This window comes from Cottoperca gobio, unplaced genomic scaffold (genome assembly GCF_900634415.1).
Source record: "Cottoperca gobio unplaced genomic scaffold, fCotGob3.1 fCotGob3_30arrow_ctg1, whole genome shotgun sequence".
Taxonomy (NCBI): Eukaryota; Metazoa; Chordata; class Actinopteri; order Perciformes; family Bovichtidae; genus Cottoperca; species Cottoperca gobio.
The window spans coordinates 1,151,677-1,169,176 of NW_021166920.1; the positions used below are offsets into that span (position 1 = coordinate 1,151,677).

Below are 17,500 nucleotides of genomic sequence, written 5' to 3' on the forward strand. Positions count from 1 at the left end.
ATGTTTCTCTTCAGCAGGGACCGGGCACTTGAAGGGATTGAAGGGAAAACGGATGTTGCCAAGTTCACCCACATTCTTGAGGAAAACCTGCGTCCTTCTGCTGGACAGCTGAAGATGTGCAGGTCATTCACCGTCCAACACGACGACGATCCGAAACAAACCGCCAGAAGAACCACGCAGTGTCTTAAGGACAGGAAGGTGAGTGGCCAAGTCAGAGCGTTGACATCTGTGGATGGACTTGAAGAGAGCGGTCCATCGCCGCCACAATTCTGCAACAAATAATGTGCAAATATTCCCCAATCTGGGTGAGCAGAGCGAGTAGAGACATATCCAAAGAGATTGATGGCTGTAATTGCAGCAAAAGGTGGATCTACGAAGTATTGCATCCGGGGACTGATGACCTTCACAACCCTGTTATTATAGTTCTTATTTTGTATTCATTTTCAGAACTGTCAACTCTTCTTTCATCAGTTTGATGTTGTCCGGCCACGTTTGTAAATAAAGCTGGATGGGTTTTGATTTCAGGCTGTAGGACAGATAGAGTAAGTACATGACTTTCTGTAGGCTCTGTATATAATATGTATATATGTATAATATATATAATATTATAATCGCTCTAATGCTGCAGCGGCTACAGCTCATTGTTATTACTTTATATACTGCTGTGTAATGCTTAACTATATATCGATATTTATTAGTTGATTTATATTTTTGCATTAATAATCTTAATCTGTTAAATCACTATAGTTATCGAATAAATGTAGTTTAGTAAAAAGTACAATTCTTGCCTGTAGAGTAGAAGTATAAAGTAGCATAAAATGAGAAAGTACTTAGTTGCTTCCCCCCCTGCAGAGGACACTAAATGAGTAATGTTACGATGACGTGCAGAAGGATTGCTCGGTGGTGATGCAACAGAAGCTTTGGTTGAGATCTGTAGTCCGTAGATACACTGGGTATTGTAGTTTTCTGCAGAGGTTAGTCTCCTGGTTGAAGCTGACAGTCAGGACTCCACAGAGACACATGCAGCCTGACAGAGAGCAGCACCTCCACCTTTCACCTCGCGGCCCCGTGTTTGTTGTCATTCCCTGCGGCCTACAAGGTAAAATGTTGCCTTTCATCTCGTCTAACTTTAACCCCCCCGTCCTCCCTGCTGTTGTTCCTTTTCAGCGCCGGTGCTCTGAAACGTAAGGCGATCCATTTAGTCGGACAGGAAGGTCTTGGCAAGTGAGGTCAGGCCTCGTCTGCAGGGCGCACGGCAGCAGGTCCGCTCAGAGACAAGGTCAACATCAGTCGTGTGTGCGTGGAGATGAAACACAAAGACAGATGAGGTGACGGAAACACAACCCCCCTTCTGCACATCGCTCCAACAATCACCAGAGGAGATGTGTGTTTGTGTTTAGCTCGAGAAGACAGAAGAAGATCTGGACCAATACGCTTCCCTGCCGGCAAAACACGATGAATGGTTTTGTCTTTGGTGTTAAAATGTGGGAAGAGTTTTTAATCTCTCCATCGCTCCGCCTCGAGGACAGTGCCCCCCCATGCCGGCTGCTTTATGAAGTGCCGTGTTTTACAGTTGGACCACTCCAGAGGAACACACCCTGAAACCCACTGAGGATGATGAATGTCTTTTCCCTCCGTAGACAACGTCCACTTATAATGAACAGCTACGAGACAATTTACACACAGACGTGTTGACTTTCAGCCTGACGAGCAGGAAGCTGCCGTCACTTTGTGGTATTATATATATTCATGATCCCAGAGGAACATGTGGGTACATCCAGGTGAACGGACCGGTGCAGTGCATGATAACACATATGTTTCTGATCAAAGTCTAATGTGTGGTTTTCAGTGCAACATGCTGAGGTGACCTCTGCAGACAGCTACTAGAAGTACATTTCACGTCCTCTTCATAAGGACTATTCATGAGGAAAACACTTGTAGATGTGCATTTAGATCAGATGTATCTGTGTGCGCACAACATCCTGGTACTTGTACGCGAACCAGACGCACATATTATCAAGCTCATAGTAAGTGTTGAACACTTGAAGCATTCAGTAGACAAACTGCCATTTACATTTCTGCTAAACCTTCTCACTCACAGCTTGTTAACCTATTACGTGTTACATGCATTTAATATATATATATCTATATCTATATATAGATATATATATATATATATATATACAGTATATCTCAAAAGTGAGTACACCCTTTAGATTTTTGCAAATATTCTGTTATATCCTTTCAGGGGATAACATTATCCTACTGAAACTTTGATATAACTTAAAGTAGTCAGTGTGCTGCTTGAATAACAGTATAGATTTATTGTCCTTTGAAAATTACTCAGTACACAGCTGTTAATGTCTAAACAGCTGGCAACAAAAGTGAGTACACCCCATAGTGAACATGTCCTAATTGTGCCCAATGATGTTGTTTTCCCGCCCTGGTGTCATGTGACTCGTTAGTGTTACAAGGATTCAGGTGTAAATGATAAGCAGGGCTGTTAAATTTGGTGTTTTGGGCACAATTCTCTCTGAATGCTGGACAACATGGCACCTCATGGCAAGGAACTCTCTGAGCGGCTGAAAAAAAAGGATTATTGCGCTTCACAAAGATGGCCTTGGCTATAAGAAGATTGCCAACACCATGAAAATGAGTTGCAGCACAGTGGCTAAGATCATACAGCGGTTTTCCAGGACAGGTTCCACTCGGAACAGGCCTCGCCAGGGTCGACCAAAGAAGTTGAGTCCACGTGCTCAGCGTCATATCCAGAGGTTGGTTTCCAAAAATAGACGTGCGAGTGCTTCCAGCATTGCTGCAGAGGTTGCAGAAGTGGGATGTCAGCCTGTCAGTGCCCAGACCATACGCCGCACACTGCATCAAATCGGTTTGTATGGCCGTCGCCCCAGACAGAAGCCCCTTCTGAAACCGATGCATAAGAAAGCCCGCAAACAGTTTGCTGAAGACAATGAATCCAAGAACATGAGTTACTGGAACCATGTCCTGTGGTCTGATGAGACCAAAATAAACCTGTTTGGGTCAGATGGTGTCCGGCGTGTGTGGCGGCACCCTGGTGAGGAGTACCAAGACAAATGTGTTTTGCCTACAGTCAAGCATGGTGGTGGCAGCATCATAGTCTGGGGCTGCATGAGTGCTGCTGGCACTGGGGAGCTGCATTTCATTGAGGGACACATGAATTCCAATATATACTGTGACATCCTGCAGCAGAGCATGATCCCCTCTCTTCGGAAACTGGGCCGTAGGGCAGTTTTCCAACATGATAATGACCCTAAACACACCTCCAAGATGACAACGGCCTTGCTGAAGAAGCTGAAGGTTAAGGTGATGGACTGGCCAAGTATGTCTCCAGACCTAAACCCAATTGAGCACATGTGGGGCATCCTCAAGAGGAAGGTGGAGGAGTGCAAGGTGTCCAACATCCGTGCGCTCCGTGATGTCGTCGTGGAGGAGTGGAAGAAGATTCCAGAAGCAACCTGTGCAGCTCTGGTGAATTCCATGCCCAGGAGGGTTAAAGCAGTGCTAGATAACAATGGTGGTCACACAAAATATTGACACTTTGGGCACAATTTAGACATGTTCACTATGGGGTGTACTCACTTTTGTTGCCAGCTGTTTAGACATTAACAGCTGTGTACTGAGTAATTTTCAAAGGACAATAAATCTATACTGTTATTCAAGCAGCACACTGACTACTTTAAGTTATATCAAAGTTTCAGTAGGATAATGTTATCCCCTGAAAGGATATAACAGAATATTTACAAAAATCTAAAGGGTGTACTCACTTTTGAGATATACTGTATATATATATATATATATATATATATATATATATATATATATATATATATATATATATATATGTACGCCGGATATGTGTAATCGTGACAAAGAGGCACAACATGTATCCATAGATCGGGTGTGCAACATAGAGCAGATGTTGAATGCATGGTGTCTGGACTTCTGCACCAAACCCTCAACAAGTCTTTCGTCTGTGGGTGCGCGGGAGACCTCCATCTCATGGCTGGCAGAACCAGGATGTTGTGCTGTTGGTTAATCAGCTTCATCAGCTTCATCAGCTCTGTCAGCTTCATCAGCTCCGTCAGCTTCATCAGCTTCATCAGCTCCGTCAGCTCCCTCAGCTTCATCAGCTTCATCAGCTCCGTCAGCTTAATCAGCTCCGTCAGCTCCGTCAGCTCCTCGCTATCAGCAGCTTCAGCAGCTCCGTCAGCTCCGTCAGCTCCTCGCTATCAGCAGCTCCGTCAGCTCCGTCAGCTTAATCAGCTCCATCAGCTCCTCGCTATCAGCAGCTTCAGCAGCTCCGTCAGCTCCGTCAGCTCCTCGCTATCAGCAGCTCCGTCAGCTCCGTCAGCTCCTCGCTATCAGCAGCTCCGTCAGCTCCGTCAGCTTAATCAGCTCCGTCAGCTCCGTCAGCTCCTCGCTATCAGCAGCTTCAGCAGCTCCGTCAGCTCCGTCAGCTCCTCCTCGCTATCAGCAGCTCCGTCAGCTCCGTCAGCTCCTCGCTATCAGCAGCTCCGTCAGCTCCGTCAGCTTAATCAGCTCCGTCAGCTCCTCGCTATCAGCAGCTCCGTCAGCTCCGTCAGCTCCTCGCTATCATCAGCTCCGTCAGCTCCTCGCTATCAGCAGCTCCGTCAGCTCCGTCAGCTTAATCAGCTCCGTCAGCTCCTCGCTACCAGCAGCTTCAGCAGCTCCGTCAGCTCCGTCAGCTTAATCAGCTCCGTCAGCTCCTCGCTATCAGCAGCTCCGTCAGCTCCTCCCTACCAGCAGCTTCAGCAGCTCCGTCAGCTCCTCGCTACCAGCAGCTTCAGCAGCTCCGTCAGCTCCGTCAGCTCCTCGCTATCAGCAGCTCCGTCAGCTCCTCCCTACCAGCAGCTGATGTCAGCGTTAATCACCGGACAGCTGGAGCAGAACTCAGTGAATGGTTGTAATGATTTTGTGTGTTATTGTGACCTGACAGTTTGGGATACATGTCTGCGGGCAGCGTCAGATAAACACTCTCGTGCATCTTCCCAGAAACAGAACGTTTTTGACCCAGAAAGCTGCAGCAGTGAACGGATAAATGTGGATCACAGGATAAATATTTAGATATCTCGGCTTGATGGACGAGCCGAAGCCGCTCTCCTCCCGTCTCCCTCCCCAGGACACGGGAAACCAGTTAAAAAGATTTCCAAACATCCACGTCCATTGCTACATCTATTACGCTGACGTCAGTGAGCATCACGTGTGCGCTGACTGAGAAGACACTGTGCAGTCTCTGAAGAGCACTTTACACTGCAGCTTGGAGGTGTCACAGTTTCAATTGGTGGATTTCTCATTTAAGAGTCAAACTCCCCCAGACAGAGGAGTCCACAGGGGGTCCACAGGGAGTCCACAGGGAGTCCACAGGGAGTCCACAGGGAGTCCACAGGGAGTCCACAGGGGGACTGATCCACACACATACTTTAATATATAATATCTTTATATGTTGTCGTCCAGTGTTCTTGTACAAGATGTAGCAAACTGCAACAGACTCCTGTCTTCTGCGCGCCAGGACACCAATCACTGGATGGATGAGGAACGTTTTGTGACTCAGCTTGTGTGTGAGTGTGTGTGTGTGTGTGTGTGTTTGTGTGTGTGTGAGTGTGTGAACTCTGACACACACGCTTGACCTTCAGGGGAGCAGAGAGCTGGAAAGTCCAAAATGGAGGAAGCTGTGTTGCACCGCGAGTTTAAACTGATCTGAAAACGAGGGATGGTTTGCAGACACTGGCTCTCCGATCCCTCACTTGCCTTTTGTCAACAGTGGCAAAGTTTGCCCCCACCCCCCCCCCCCCCCCCCCCCCCGCTAGCAGGTCCACTGATTGCAGCGATCCCATTGTACTGACCTGATTTTGCACCAGAGCTTCACCTCTCATGTCGTGAATGGAGTCTGGCAGTGGGGGTTGCCAACAAAGGGCTTCTGCAGAAATGTGAAGCAGGCTCTGCTGTGAGTCGCTGCCGCGTCAGGGAGCGGAGTGCAGATCCCTCTGCTGTGGATGCAGCCTGTCTGGGCCTGTCAGTGCTCCGCTCTGCAGCCCCCCCCCCCTCACTGATGGGGGGGGAGTGTTGCTCCTTAATGACCAATCATAAGAGCCATGTGAGTGGAGGCAGCAGCACATTAAACTGCACCTCCTGCAACAACATGTGGGTGTTACGAGCCGGGAACAGGAACACTTTCAGGTGGAACACGCTGTGAGCTTTAACGCTTTAGGAATGATGTCATCTAACATATATTCGGTTAAACCTTGAAGCTAAATGATATATATTTAATGAATGTATGTCCAGTGTTGGCACTGAGAGGCTCCACACACTGCAAGGTGCAAACCTTTGATAACTTACACATGTACTAACATGGTGGTGTGTGAGAGGAGAGACCTGTAGTGCTTGTGTCTTCTGTTCCTTCAGGATTCACATGATCACTTTGTTCTGAACCTAAAAACAAAGATGAAATCCTTAAACTTTGTGTTATAAATATTAAAAACATTAAATACACAAAGCCTTCACATAATGAATTAACACATTTTATTTGTAAATATTCTTTTTGTGTCCACAGAGTGAAGTTTTATATGTTTATTTGCAATAAGGATTTACATTTGGAGACTTTGTAACAAAGCGTGCAGGAGGAGATCAAGAGAAGAGGAGTCTGCTCATCTACATTCTGCTCATGACATTTACAACATTTCTCAGCAGGAAGTCTCGTCTGCGTTTACTTCTGTCCAACAGTTTGCCTGAGAAGTGAGTTTTTGGCACATGGGACGTTTGTGCTTTAATATTTCATTATATTTGAGTCTCATGAGCCCAAAGTATGTATGATAGTATGATAAGAACATGGCTGCATCTCAGAGAGAGTATTTCACGCACAGAGTTCATATGGAGGACATTTAGTAAACACAACGTTTTGTCCTAATGTTTCCTAAATCTCTAACCTTTGATACAAACTTGAGTTTTCATGTGTCTGAACATTTCAAAGCTGTGCTGTACTTTCCCAAAGCATGTCCAGATTCCAAGACTGTAAGAAGGAAAACAAATGCATTGTTCCTAATAATACTAAATATAGTGTTTGGCACGGATGGGTTGAGCCATGAGCGTATCCATGCAGCGCCTCACACTCTGATGAGAGTGAGAATCCAACAGTGTGATGTTTACTGACGGAGGGAACAGATGGAGCGGGTCGTAAAAGAAGACTGAATGATCTTTAAGTCTGATTATTGGCCCTCAATGCAGCAGAAATATGAGTTTAGCAGCATCAACGTTTCTACTTAGTCTGACAGTCTGTGCTTTATAAATAATTACTAGTTATTATAGCAAACACAATGAGCTATGATAAGATGCGTTTTAACAGGACATACACGTATTTAAAACGAGCTATGACAGTACCAATGATGCTAACATGTTAGTTCAGAGGTAATTGAGTATTTTTTACAAGGTGGTACTTTTTATTTGAATACTTCTTCCACATGTTTTAGAATATTATGACAGAAATCAATTATATATTATATATAACACAATATAAATGGAGTAGTAGCAGGTAAAGTACCAGATAAACATTAAAGAAGGTCAGCAAAACATATATATTAAACTTTTTAAGTGAACTTTTGAGGTTGTAGTTTGAAATATAGACTGTAATGTGCTAAAGATTAAATCATAACCATAATGCTGCAAATTATAAATAATTATTCAACCAATAAGACGGAGATTATATATATTTAATGATTTAATAATAATAATAAACAATACTCTGAAGAAAATAGTTTGATTATACTTATTATTATTTTCTTCAGAGTATTGTTTATTATTATTATTATTATTATTATTATTATTATTATTATTATTATTCTTTATTTGTGCAGCAGGTAGTGGTGTTTACCTGCCGGACGCCTCTCTGTCTCGTCTTTATTTGCACCTCGGGGCTGCAGATCTTATCAGCTGTTTACCTCTCAATTAATCCCCATTAGTAAGAAGGAGGCTTCAGGTTGCTCTGGTTGACTTTCACGATGTTTTGTCCCAAACAGGAGATCAGCTGGTTAACAGATCAGACTGACAGATCTCAATCTGAGCGCAGAGACCGAATGTCTGGCCCGGAGAGGAGCCGGAGAGGAGCCGGAGAGGAGCCGGAGAGGAGCCGGAGGAGCCGAAGAGGAGCCGGAGAGGAGCCGGAGAGGAGCCGGAGGAGCCGAAGAGGAGCCGGAGAGGAGCCGGAGAGGAGCCGGAGAGGAGCCGGAGAGGAGCCGGAGGAGCCGAAGAGGAGCCGGAGAGGAGCCGGAGAGGAGCCGGAGGAGCCGAAGAGGAGCCGGAGAGGAGCCGGAGAGGAGCCGGAGAGGAGCCGGAGAGGAGCCGAAGAGGAGCCGGAGAGGAGCCGGAGAGGAGCCGGAGAGGAGCCGAAGAGGAGCCGAGAGGAGCCGGAGAGGAGCCGGAGAGGAGCCGGAGAGGAGCCGAAGAGGAGCCGGAGAGGAGCCGGAGAGGAGCCGAAGAGGAGCCGGAGAGGAGCCGGAGAGGAGCTGGAGAGGAGCAGGAGAGGAGCCGGAGAGACGCACTGATCACTGCCGATAACAACGATATGTTTTCATCTATCTGGTCCTAATAAATCAGCTTTATAACTTAATTAAATGACGAAGAACAACATGTGCGTAAAGTAGTTTCCAAATAATTGATGGAGTCAGGAAATAACTTATTTTGAAGACATATTTAACACAAGGAGCATTTATGAGACAATGTTCCTTCCACAAAAATGACCATTCATCATATTGACGAATTGCTGAGCTCTTGTCAGTCATCACAGCTGCTCCTCTGTTCACCACAAACCCGAATGAATCAGTGTAAACGAGGTTTTGGGGGCTTCAGTGGGAGATGTTTTAGTAAATGTGGCTCCTGCTGTTTGTTCTCAGTCTTCGTTGCTGTCTCACATTAGGACATGAGTGTGCGTGTAATTATACAATTGGGAGTTTTCCCTCCCTAATTTTCACACGACTTCCACGATCATTTTTGTTATTAAGAATTATTCCGGCAAATACATTGGCAGGATTTAGTCTGAGAAAACAAAAGGCTCGACACTAGTTTGGTTCGAAATTGACCCCTGCATGTATGTTTTTTTACCCCTCATTTGTGCGTAATGGCTAATGAACTGCACCAATTAGGCGGCACGGCCTTAAACAAAGAAGCTTTCTAACCTCCTAAACATCTCCCATTAAAAAAACTTAATTGAGGCCAAAGTGATTTCTTAAACTGAGTCCTTTTGTCGGACCCACAATCCACTTTACGATGAGAAAAAACAGAGAAAAGCAGCAAATTCTCACATTTTAGAAGCTGGTTTTAAATTAAGTTTGGCATTTTCTTCTTGATAAATGAGTCAAAGTAATTTTCTGAACGACTCATCAATTAATCGAGTAATTATTTAATTATTAATTAATTATTATTTTATTACTAAACTTTGAACAAATTAATTTAATTTGATTTTGGATCATTTAGCTTATTTGCGCATGTGCACCAAAACACCACTGCATCCATACATCCCCACAACATCCCTGTCAGGACTTTGTTTTGTGGTAATAAGGACTTTTGACACATGGATTCTGTGAAATGACTGTAATAATCTCGTTTTTCTCTGAAACTTCTTACATTTCCTTACAAGTATTTATTATAAGATATTATCGTCTTTGTCGGATTCGACTGCTACCTGTGAGAATAGCATCGGCCTGAGCTGAAATAACAACCTGAAACTGAAATAATAGCCAGGACATGAACCTCGCTCCTTCCTCCTCAACGGGCTCCCCCTTAAAATTCTCCTGTCCATTTTCCACATCAAGATAAATGGTGAAACTTGTAGCAATAATACCCCCTTCTTTCACACAAATGCCTCCCCGCTGCCATCACCTTCAGCCCGGCTGCCCCCGAAGCCTCGCGGCTGGGGATCTCGGAGAGCCTTTCTCCTCGAACAAAAAAAGCCTCCTGAAGGGGAACAAAAGTGACCACATTTTTCCACCGTGTCCCCTTCTCCGCGCAGAATAACCCGCTGCCTGTCCCTCAAATGGGAATATTAGGACGTCAATCTCACGGCCCCTGTGCGCTTTTGTCTTTGCTGAGTGCCCGGCTCTGCCTACCACACACCTTTTGTCCGACAATCCAATAAGAGCCATTATTCCCGCTCACTAGCCTGGTTGCAGCTCGCTCTTCGGGGGTATTTTAGCTGCTTAATCGCGTCCTTTAAAGGACCTCAAATGGAGAATTACTTCCTCCTTTCACGTCGCCTGGCACAGGCACAAAGAGTTCCTGTGGCCTGTTCTCCTCCAGCAGCTCTCCCCTTAATATGTTTACGAGCCAAATTTGCCTCCGTGCATCTGATTCACTCCTGTGACCCCACATGGGAGCAATACTATATGAAATATCATTATTCTTTCTTTCCATTATTTAGGGGAAATACAGTTTCAGACCCTGGTGTGTTCTGCAATTATTTCAGCAGCACAGTGAAGATTAGCAGTCACATAGAATACAGAATCAAACGCACCGTGTTCTCATTTCTCTGATTTATTTGAATAGATGTGAAATAGACTAAAACAATTCTCTGTTGAACCAAGAAAAACACTTAAAAGCAATTTAATCTCTCCATAGACTACAAATATATCATGTTAAAAACAAACATAAAAAAATATTTTTCAAATAAGGAGAGATGCGCAAGCTCGTGCGTAATGTCCCCTCCGTGCTTCAATCCAACCAGTGCCAAACTAGAGCACCAACAATTATTGGACCACAAAATGAAATTTCACGCAAGCTGTGTGTGTTCAGGTGCCACTGTGTGACGCCTTCACGTACACTTGTTTCGGCTATAATAGAAATAGAAGCCGGAAATACGAGTGAAATGTCTCTTCACCTGACAAAGAGTCTAAATTCGCATCCATTATATAAGCAATACTGTTTTCTGAGGCGCTCTGACCAACACACACTTCTAAAGGTTTGTGGCTTGACCAAAATGAAAGAGCTCCAAGACACTAGTTCTGTTCTGGTGACGCTACCAGGCCCGGATCCCCTGCAGGGAGCCCTGGCAGGATGTGACCGCTGTCCCTTGGTGTGTTTGGGCCTGTGGGGAGCCGCCGAGGCCGCTCACGTTTCCCAAGTTCATGTTCATGAAGGCGTTGGAGGAGCTGGATGGAGGAAGGGCAGGGATGCTGGTGTACGTGCAGCTGTAGTTGGTGTTGTAAGCGGGGCTGTTGTATGTATATGTCGGGTATCCGTTATAACTGTACGGGTTGGATCCGTACGGAGCAGCAGCGGCGTAGCTCTGCGCACCGCCCAGACACGGCTTCCCGTCTCGGACCAGCACCGGCACGGCGACGCGCCGGGGCGGCGGAGGGTGATGCTGCCCTGCCGCCTCCAGAGACTTGTCCTGCCGCTGCCGTTTGCACTTGTAGCGGCGGTTCTGGAACCAGATCTTCACCTGGTTCGAGGTGAGTTTGAGGGAGGTCGCCAGGTGCTCCCGCTCAGGGGCGGACAGGTATCGCTGCTGCTTGAAGCGCCTCTCCAGCTCGAAGACCTGCGCCTGGGAGAAGAGCACTCTGGGTCTCCGCCGGCTCCTCTGCTTCTGCAGCGGCCGCTCCGAGTCGCCCTGCCCGCCCTCCGCAGCCTCCTGCCGGGACACCAAACCACAGCTCTCTGGGAAGGTTGGAAAGTCAAGTTTTAATTAAATGTTATTTCCCAAGTAAGAAACAATATCATGCCAATTATTTCAGTCTCCAACTAATACACATTTAGTTCGTTTTAACAGAAGCTGCAGCACAAATAATGATTAACTCCAGAAGATCAGCCGCTGCAGAGAGCAAACTCAAACATGAGACTTGTTATTTGCTTCATTTGAATTGTCCTATAAAAATACAAAAGCTTTAAGCCAGAGAACATGCTCCGAGAAACTCAGACATTACAATGAAAATCCGACAATACAACGCAATACAGCAGAGGAGGTGTGTAAACCTGCAACTAATAGAAACATATAAATCAAGTGTGTCTAAAATACCAACATGGCCATCTGTAGTTTTTTAAACTGCACTTAACAAAACCTTATTCTTGTATCTGTTTATATGTGATGAATAATCATACCATGTGATGAAGATGTGCCTGTGACTGTGTTTATTGGCGCTACTTCGCGGTGTCATTTCTTTTACAAGCCTCTTTAAACTAATTGTCGGTTTATGGTCCACACATCATAACAGACTCCGCATAACAGGCGCGCAGCTGAGCCACTAGAAAATGTTTGACATTTACAGACTTTACTGGATTCGTCTGAGGCCTCTGGCCGCGCTGGGGCTGACTTCCACCATTTGATAACTCTTTATTGGGATGTTTGGTGTCTGGCGGTGGAACAGGCCTCTGAGGACAGTATCTCTGAAACACAATCTATTTTCTCTTTATTAAACGGGATTCAGCACTTTTGCACAACTTATATTTTGAGCTATAGTGGGGTTTCATCTTAAAGGACAACTCGGTGATCAAATAGTCAAATATTAATTTAATGCTGGAATAATTAGCCATGAAGGAGCTGCAGGAGTCTTTCCAAAATCACTCAAAACAGCTTTTCATTTTAATTGTGTTTGACGATTTAGGCGGGACATTACCTATTACATGGCTATTAAGATATTACATATTAATAGCTTTAACATTTTAATTTGCAGAAATAAACTACATCGTGCTCTACGGAATAACATTTCTGCACATGTTGCCTGGGCAGTAGTTTGGCGGAGGTTAAAGGTTAAGCAAATGTCTTTGTAGCCACTGAAAATGTGACATTTAACATTCAAATCAGCTGCTTACATTTATAATTCCTGTTGTAGCACTTTGATATTTTCTCTGTAAAACACTAATTAATATTATTGTGATAATTCTTGCACGTTGTCCTTTGTTGCCTTTTGTCTTGGCCTGTACAGCAGCAGCTTGCGCTTCAACTCACTGCTCTCCTGCTCCTCCTGCTCGGCGGCCTCCAGCTTGGCTCCCTGCAGGCCGGGGTGGACGTACATGTCCGGGGACAGGTTGGTCTCCCCTCGGTCCTCCTCCCGCACCGCCAGCGCGCTGAGGTAGGCCAGGTTGTCTTCTCCGTCCGAGAAGGAAGGACTGTCCCGACCCCCAGCGAGCATGCAGGATGGCGGGGTTTGGAAATGCTGCTGCTGAGCAGGAGACCCGGTTAACTGCTGCTGCTGGGTGTGGGCCCGGTGCTGGAGCTCCAAGGACCCGGACTGCTGCTGCTGCTGCTGCTGCTGCTGCTGCTGCTGCTGCTCCAGCTTCAGGATATCCTTGACAGAAAACGGAGTGGAGGTGAGTGGACTCTGCAGCATCATGTCATCCAGCTCCTGCTCTGCAGCACCGCGGAAATGAAGCCCACCGAGTAACATGCACTTCCCCTTCTCCTTTCGTACTCTTTTCCTAACAAATAATTAGCTTAATAGCCCCTTCTTTGGTAATTGGAGGTGCGTTAAGCCTCTGGAATCCGTCATCGCCGTGAAACGCACGAAAACATGGATATTAGTGCCGGGTTTGTCCATGCAGGTCTCCTCTCTGACAGATATAATGTCGGGCTTTGTAAGCGGAGTTTGGACCGGGGCGAAGGAGCGCCTCTGCCTCCTCTGATGTCAGGGGGAGGGGTGTGTGAAATGGAAAGTGAGTGTAGGCTGGAAGGGATTTGGGAGTTAGAGAGAGAGAGAGAGAGGGAGCCAGAGAGAGGGAAGGTGGGGCGTACGTGACGTATGTTCACGGCCTGGTTTTGTTTTCAGACTTGTGTGAATATGGTGGACATATAATTGTACCGACACCCTGCCGCTCCACTGTTGATCCTTCTCTCCTCCCTCAGTTCGTCCCAACAGCCTTTTTCTTTTACACACACATTTCGTGCACGTCTGTAGCCCTGCTCCGTGACTGCAAATATGTGACCTATATCTTTAAATTAGCTTAATTACGTTTTTAAACATGCTACTTGCAGTTTTCGTTACTCCACAGTCGGTCAGTACATTGGGTTCCTTGTGTTTGCTCGTGCGTAAATCTGTGCGCTCTTTGGAGAGGCGCAGCATGCGGCACACTCTGCAAGAATAGTGGCACGTCAAGGTCAACGGTCAGGTCAAGGGATAATAGAGTCAGCAACCCCTTGTCGTTTGACTTCACCCAGAGGGTTAATGATGAAGCACAAGTGGGACTGACCTTCATTACGCAAAATGGTTGATTTTGACGCGGGTTTTGCCGATTTTATAAAATAATTGAGGATTGTGAGAACAAAACGTGCCCTTGAGAGGTTTAACTAACCCTTTTTAAATTAATTAAACTGATTGTGGCTGCTCATTTTACAAAATAGGCTTTTCATAATAAATAATCTTGATTTAAAAGACGCGCTTCTGTTTTCAGAAAGACAGCAGTTTGCTGAGTTAACTCTTCCTCTCCTCCTGAAGGCCGCATCGACGGCTCCTTACAAGGACATGCATGAAGTTGAGCTTTGTTGGAATTGTCAAAGTTTCAAAACTTCCATGTTTGCTCTTAACTTTAAATGAGATGATTAAAGATCTCGACGCTGTCAGACTGTGCAGCAGCGACATGTGTATACAAATACTCCAGGAAATATACACAGTTACCAACTTGATGTAATCGAGCAGCCTGAGTTTTATCCTTCTTCACTCAGTAAGTGAGAAGCTTTAATGTGAGACAGTTTCAGCCTCCTGTACTCTCCCTGCAGCAGCCGGCTGCTCGGTGTCTCTCCTCCTCTTGTATCGCGGGTGTTGTATTAATAACCGCCCTGGGCCGATAAGCATGCCCCCCCGGGGCAATTAAGATTCCTCCAGGAAAACTGACTGACGTTTTTAGCCAGAACTAATCTGCTCCTATCAGCTCTCCTTTCCGTTTTGCAGCGGGACCCCTCGCCTCTGTCACCCCGCTCCCTGCGCTCCTCCTGCGGGCTTCTCTCACAACAGAGAGCCGCAATGTTCTCCACAAAGTAACTTTGTATTCAAACATAGAGAAATACTCTACTACTAATACTTTGTACATTATAGTTCATTAACATTTTAAGAGGAGCATTAAGAAAACTAAATAAAACGTTTACAATTATTTTCTTATCATATTACATGTGACACATGTTCTTCTCTACAGGTGTGCGATTCTGGGGGGAATACTCAAATTCATTTTCTTTCAATTTCTAAAAATATATATTTAATTATCTTATAAATAAAATAAATAAATATATACAGTATATATAAATAATATATAAATATATATGCTTTATATAATTATAAATAAATATATATTTTTAATTTGAGGTTTCTGTGTGTTATGTTTCTCCTCTTGTATTGAAATCTAAGTTTAATTCTAAAACACTCTTTTAGTCTGATGTTGTAATATAATAATGATTAATAAAAATGTATTTAGACTGAAATAGTAATATCTTTTTATTCTGAAGTAAAAGTATAATCAGGAAAACATTCTTAAAGTAAAAGTAGAATACTTAATGTAACGTCTCCTGTGACTGTTATTATACATTATATCATATACTATTATTAAACTATTTTGTATAAAACTCTTAACGCTTATTACTTTGTTTATTATTTTCTCCATTAATCGACTGATTGTTCTAAAATAAATCTGAAAATAGTGAGAAACGTTTTTAACTAACGCTGTGAAATCATTGTATAATAACAATACTCTGAGTAGAAGTGGAACGTGGCATGAAAAGAAAAGACTAAAGTAAAACACTTCACGTGTGTGAGCGTGCAGGAGGTTCAAAGGTCATCGCCGCTCGGCCCACTTTGATTCTTAAATTGTGGATTTCTGTCATCGTCGGTATCTTTTCATCCAACAGATCATTTGTGCCAAAAACTGAAACCACTCTCAAGTAATTCCTTCAGATCATAAAAGCTCATTCTCTCTCTCTCATTTCTTTTTCTTCACCTCTGTTATACTGTTTACATTTAGGAACTACAGCGAGGCCCGTTTCAAAGCGTTCTGGAGCAAACACTGGTCCTGGACTCAGAGCTGCATGAAGCTTTGGCCCCCTCAGAAGTGAAAATATGAACTCCATCTGCTTCATATTGTGATCGTGCATCTGGGCTCAATGTTGTGAGCTGGGAGGAACCTCTAGGATGTGATGTTAGTACAAATCTTCTGTTAAAGTTTAGATCTTACAATAAAAAGTAATATTTAGTAATAATGCAGCATTTTGAGGGCACTACACCACTGTTTGGATGACTAAAAAATATATTTTTTCACACAGTCGATTGTTCATACTGTAAAGGTAAATGTGTAAACTGAAGCCTGCTTGGGGTGTCTCTGACGGGGTGTCTCTGACGGGGTGTCTCTGACGGGGTGTCTCTGACGGGGTCTCCCCTCCGCTCCTGTGTAAAGCCAGCAGGTAGTGAAGCTCCTGATGTGCAGCTCCCTCTGTGGACGCAGGAATCACACAGATATATGAGTGCTTGTCCCTGTAGACTCCACGGCGACTTTCTCAAATTCACGCTACATCATCATCAGCGCTTCCTCGTAAAAAAGTGCCAAACAAGGCAGGATAGTGTTTAGACTGGCACACGGCCGCCTCCATTTACTTTAAATAAGCATTAAATCCAATGACGCCAGGCTGAGCGCTTTGTTTTGTGAGATGGGCTAACACTCAGCAGCTATTGGAAGGAAAATAAAACTGTTTCAGCGACAGTTAAGTGGTGGGACGTTTGGTTTTGGTTGGATGGTTCTAGGACAAGCTTTCCACACTGGGGTTCAGGGACCTCCAGGTGTCCTTGAAAGCTTTCTGGGATGGTTCTCGAGAAGGTTTCATGTTTAGCTTGATCTCAGCTGAAAATCATAACCAGACTGTGAAGACTCAACCAGAGAAGCATGAAGACCCTGACTGAAATAAGTTCCTCTCACTGTCACCCCCCTGAAATTCAACAGGACTGGCAGCATGCTCCTCTTAAATCGATATTTCATAGCAAGGTTTCATTGAACACAGAAAACACGTCGTCATATACAGGACCCACAGTGTAAACAGGAGCTCCTGTAAGGGAGTTCTAGAGGGACAAATTGCCAAAAATGTAATTAGTTTCTTGTCTTTGACCCCCCCCCCCCCCCCCAACCTCTAAGGCTAAAACCTAAAATCCACTGGAAGCAGTTTTAACAACAAGTCCTCCAAACTCTACAAAGAATATGTTTCATGTACATAGAGCGCTCTCTGATCTGATGCTTTCCAAATCTTTTACAAACCACAGTTGAAAAATAAAATCTCTGCTATGTTGAAGGTGAAGCTTTGGGGAGGTTTCGGGGAGCGTCATGGTTCGGGTTGAAATGACTAAGTGGAGGTTGGTGGTTGACTGTGATACAGTGTCCATCATCCTGTTTCTGCAAACGTTGTCGCTTTATCGTCACATCACGATGTTTCCAGACGCACTTTATTACTAAGACTGCTAGAGGTGTTTGTCACGTGAATTTGCTGAAATGACTG

The 17,500-nt window shown here is 44.8% G+C and overlaps 1 protein-coding gene across 1 annotated transcript; it reads right to left on the minus strand.

Annotated features, from left to right (window-relative positions):
- Nucleotides 1-10,562: 10,562 nt before the first annotated feature.
- Nucleotides 10,563-13,677, minus strand: LOC115005476 (homeobox protein Nkx-2.3-like). Its single transcript, XM_029427302.1, has 2 exons — nt 12,989-13,677; nt 10,563-11,700 (listed from the first exon to the last, which is right to left on the minus strand). Exons 1-2 carry the CDS (start codon nt 13,425-13,427, stop codon nt 11,060-11,062), a joined length of 1,080 nt encoding a protein of 359 aa, XP_029283162.1. The 5' UTR covers nt 13,428-13,677; the 3' UTR covers nt 10,563-11,059.
- Nucleotides 13,678-17,500: the final 3,823 nt, after the last annotated feature.